This window comes from Nuphar pumila, chromosome 16 (genome assembly GCF_984573655.1).
Source record: "Nuphar pumila chromosome 16, dmNupPumi1.hap1.1, whole genome shotgun sequence".
In the NCBI taxonomy this organism is placed as follows: domain Eukaryota; kingdom Viridiplantae; phylum Streptophyta; class Magnoliopsida; order Nymphaeales; family Nymphaeaceae; genus Nuphar; species Nuphar pumila.
In genome coordinates, this window is record NC_143264.1 from 7,363,090 (window position 1) to 7,368,150 (window position 5,061).

Here is a 5,061-nt window from a genome sequence, read left to right on the forward strand (position 1 = left end):
AGGGTTCGATCAATAGGATTTGTCCTCGCACAACATGATATGAGTCGTTTAATCCCATAATAAATTGAATCACCTTCTCTCGTTGTTGTTGTTCAACAATAAGTTTCATTGCACCATAGTTATACGTAGGTAGAAGGGAATAGGATAACAATTCATCCCAGTAACTTTTCATGAGTCCATGACACACTTCAAAAGCTGTAGATGCATAAATAACACTATCCGTAATATCTCGAGAAATAGAGTTCAATAACCATGATAAAACCATGTGATTACAGCGCATCCAAGCATGAAATTCAGATGAAGGCACATCAGGTTGAGTAACTGATCCATCAATGAAGCCCAACTTGTTTTTAACACTAAGTGCCATAACGATTGCACGACTCCATGTAGTATAGTTGTCGCCATTGCGGAATTGAGAAACCAAAACAGTCCCTGGACTGTCTGAATGATGAAGATAAAATGGGTTTAAAGAGTCAGGGTTGGAGTCCGACTTACTTGATGTAGCCATAGTTGAAACCTGGTCTCTACTCATGATGAAAGAACATCACAACAATTGAAGAAGATGGAGGTTGATCCGGCGTGTCCAACCCACAACATAGAAAACAACAAATCAATATGCTGAGGTGTATACCTAATGTTTTACACCAAAATATGGCCAAAGTGCCGTTTGTAAAGAATCAAAGAATAGGAGCCTCTGCTCTGGCTCTGATACCATGAGAAAAAAGGTGAAAAGATACATACACCTCTCACGATATATTTGGTTACATATATTTAGTTACAAATGCAAATCAGTAACAGACTGACATGCGTGATTATCAGATCTCGATAGCTCAATACACCATTTTTCAGTTATGAAGTTTTAATACATCGTTGACTAGCTGTTGATTTTGAAGCACTTGAAAAACATGCTTACACCATGCAAAGCGATGATCCAAAACCTGTTTTCTACTGCACAAGCTATATTGATCATATCTTTTGAGTATGAACTTCCAAAAAAGAAAAAAGAAAAAAAGAAAAAAATGTTGATTTTTCCTCCATAGTATATACCTTCAATAGTATCCAATATTCACCCATTATTGAAGTATACATATAAGCAACTAATCATACATTATTGAAAATTGAATCATTTCACAGCGAAAGGAGAAAAGAGAAAAAAGAAAAACAAGAACATGAGTGAAGTTATGCACTTATATGGAAGGATACAGGCCACACACATTTATGGTGCAACCAAGCACCTGTATGGCAAACAAAATCATCCAATTCCTCTCAGTTCACCACCCTGCAGTTCATCCTGATCTCCCCATCGAACCCTGTGAGAGGTTTGATATCTCCCATGTTGATCATGGCCGTGACGAAGTCTGCATTGAAAGCATCGCCGTCATCGCTGTAAGTTCTAACTAGAGCGTCCGTAGAGCCACCATTGTACAATTCCTGATCCGAATGGAGGAGACCAACCCCGGAAAGAAGATTGGTGTAGTAGCTGTTGTCAAAATAAGTTGGGGTCTGTACATCAAGATCTGCCAAATTGTCATTCCCTGAGCCAGTAGTTTTTGGGCAGCACGGTTTCAGTGTGCCAACAAAGGAATCATCTATGTTGGTGTCATTATATATACGGTCCCTATAAAAGATGCACCTTGACTGGCCAATAGTATGAGCCCCTGCATTTATAAAGGTGAGAGAGAGAGAGAGAGAGAGAGAGAGAGAGAGAGAGAGAGAGAGAGAGAGAGAGAGAGAGATTGTTTTGTACCTGACAATGCAACCAGATCTTGGACAGAAAGCCCTTGTGCTTGGAAGCTAGAGATGAGTCGATCCAGGTTTAAGCTAGGAGATGGGAGGCTTGTGTTGGCATCAGCTTTGCTTGCTGTTCTGGCATCCCTTCTTCCCAGATTCACATCCCAACTTGGTCCACCTAACTGTTTTGTAACATATAATTCACATTAGTAATTTGTACATTAAGGGAGCATTTGATTGGCAAGACCCAAATTATTTGCCGGGATAATTGCATCCTATCCAGCATGGGCAACACATCCTGCATCAAATATGGGACATTGGTGTCGCCACAAAGATGGTTTGCAGGGATGAGCTGTCTTAAATGAGCTGTCCAGGGTGTCAAATGTCCCATATACGCCCATGCTTTAGGATAAAAGGAATCTTATCTTTTTTTTGTTTTTATTAATTCAGGTATCCACTGGATTAATAAATTTTTAGTTTTTTCAAGTAATTTGATTTTCAAATATCTCAATTTGCTATCCAAACTGTGCAAAATATATATCTGGTTTTTTATTTGTCCAATATCCCATTTATTCGTATAATTGTTGCCAACCAAACAGGCTGTAAAAGAATTTTTTTCTTGGACATCCCATTATGAGCCCAAAGGTGCCACATTGACCGTAACCCTCATTTAGTCTCCATGGCTACTCCCTCCCTACCCACTGGTGACAGTTTTCTGTTGGTTGGGACACACACCATGGATATCGAAGTCGTGACATCCTTTAACTTGAACTCGTGAAACTGGCTAACCTAGCCAGATATATGGAGCCCTTATGGCTATACAATAACAGCATATGCACTAGTTTTATGTTCTTTTTCTGATAGTGGAAGTTAATGAATGAGCGACGATTTAACCCACTCTTAATTAGTTTAGCATAGTGAGTAATAGAAAATTAAAGCGACACTGACAAGAAGCACTCACCTCAACAACAGAGTCTCTAGAAGCAACAGCAAGTATGTCAGCACAGGAGACAACACCAGGACAAGCCTCCTCGACCGCAGCTTTGATAGCATCAATTACCTCAAAACCTCTGAGGGAGTTATTATTTGGAGCTGCGGTCTTCTCTCCAGTAAATGTTGGTGTGTCATCTAATAGAACGGATCCATCACATCCCTAACATGGATTATAGAACATGGTCAGGAAATTTGGAAGCATATATCATAGATGTAGATAAATAGCTAGATGGTTTTTTCAATTTGTCCAAGGTGGTTCAGTAGCAGAGCACGACTTAAGGAAGGCCTAGTTTTTTTTTTGTATGACGAGTCACCTCCACTCAAGCCCTTAGGGGAGCCCAGGGGAGGATCAGATGCAATGGGATTGCACACTTTTAGTGTACTGCTGCACATGATCACCCTCCATCTTTAAGATACAACTGTGGGGCCCAACAGCAGATGGTGGCTGATCACGGACAGCAGCAAAATGTTCAAGTACATTGCACCTGATCCTCCCCCTTAATTTACCTGCACATTCTAAACTCTATAGCAAATATCATTAACCTTGGTTTAAAAATGATGATAAGAATGTGTCAATTTTTTTTTACATTCAAACATTGCAATTGGAAGTGTTCTAGTCATAAACGAACTCTCTCTCTCTCTCTCTCACACGCACACACACAGATATATATATATATATATATATATATATATATATATATATATATATATATATATATATATATATATAAGAGGGATGACACAACCCCTTTTTTCTTTCAGTCTCATTAGGACTTTCTAAAAATCATACTTTCAAGAATTTGTTTACTCAATCTGAACCGTCAGATGTGTTTATCGTTGCTTATTTAGTAAGAATTGAGCTTTTTTTTAAAATTGATTTGTTATAAAAATGTAAATATTTTATTATCAAATTTTACTATAATATTTTTTTTTTTTACTTTTTTAAAATAAAGTCTTAGTCAAATACATGCTCCCTGTTGAGTAAACAATGATAAACACATTTAACGGTACAGGAGAAAAAAATACTTGAAAGTATGATTTTAGAAAGGTCCTAACAAAAATGTTAGAAACACCCCTTTTCTCTCTCTCTCTCTCTCTATATATATATAGTAGAACGTCGGTGTTTGAACATTAGGTGCTTGCGATACATGTTTGATGATTTTTTCTGATCTTTTGGTGTTTTTTCGCAGTTCAGACCCCATAAATGTGTTGGGCATGGTCGATCTATGAGGAATCCACACCTGGATCATGTGTTTTCCATGAAAAAATTATATTTGGAGTCTAAAAAATTTACAAAGATTTGAGACCGGTGATTTTTAGAACCTTATAAAAACCCACCCATGTGTCAGAATTGAATGCTTTAAAAGCTAATCCTTATAAAATAAAGTAAATAGCGGTCAAAATTTAAAAATAAAATAACAAAAATCCAGTCAAACATGTAAGCACCTACTCTCTCTCTCTCTCTCTTTCTATATATATATATATATATATATATATATATATATATGAGATGACCCCAAGGAGTCACCTGCATAGTCTCAAGCTAAGTTCCAGTCTCCATGTGACGTTGGAGAGGGGTAGAGGGGGGCACCCACAGAGTTTTACGTCGGCAGCTGTATGCATAGGCAGTTAAGACTAGAGCAACTAGGTCTCCAATCCTTTGCAGGTCCTCCATAAGAAAAAAAAAAGGAATTATATATCAAAGTAAGAATGATGTCATGCATATAAGTGCACAAATATTTTGAGAGAGAGAGAGAGAGAGAGAGAGAGAGAGAGAGAGAGAGAGCTGGGGGATACATTAACAAAGCAGTCATGAAAGAAGAGGCGAACGAGAGAGGCGCCCATCCGTCTCTCTTGGGCCACTGCTTGCTGGACCTGATACTGAATTGTAGAGAAGAGGTCAGGGCAAGTCTCACAGTAGAAATCAGGGGTGAGTTGAGCTGACGAACTCCTTAGCACGAGGACTAAGATAGAGAGAGAAACCACAAACGTAGAGAAGGAAGCCATTGCCAGTTATCACTAGCTAATGTCTTCCAAGAGCACAGGATGGCTTGACAAGTAATGGTAGTGTGAGCTCCATTTATAACCAAGTTTCATACCATGTGAATCACATGGACTTGTTCCTACCCAGCCGCCTCTCTCTCTCTCTCTCTCACACACACACACACACACACTCTGGGTATCTATACATGTCTTTGGGAGTTAATATCTACTTTTGCTTCTTATCTAAAGCACAAGTAGATTACAAAAGAGATAGCCTCTAGACAATACTTGATTTGGGTACTCCTGATCAAGTTGGAATAAACAAGAATCATCATGACAAAATTGTCCAAGTTC

General features: G+C 38.4%; 1 protein-coding gene across 1 annotated transcript; it reads right to left on the reverse strand.

Moving 5' to 3' along the window:
* Positions 1 to 1,044: 1,044 nt before the first annotated feature.
* Positions 1,045 to 4,850, reverse strand: LOC149812822 (peroxidase P7-like). The gene is made up of 4 exons (XM_089991786.1): positions 4,522 to 4,850; positions 2,693 to 2,884; positions 1,748 to 1,913; positions 1,045 to 1,658 (listed from the first exon to the last, which is right to left on the reverse strand). The coding sequence occupies exons 1-4, from the start codon at positions 4,729 to 4,731 to the stop codon at positions 1,267 to 1,269; spliced, it is 960 nt and encodes a 319-aa protein (XP_089847912.1). The 5' UTR covers positions 4,732 to 4,850; the 3' UTR covers positions 1,045 to 1,266.
* Between the last annotated feature and the right edge of the window lie 211 nt (positions 4,851 to 5,061).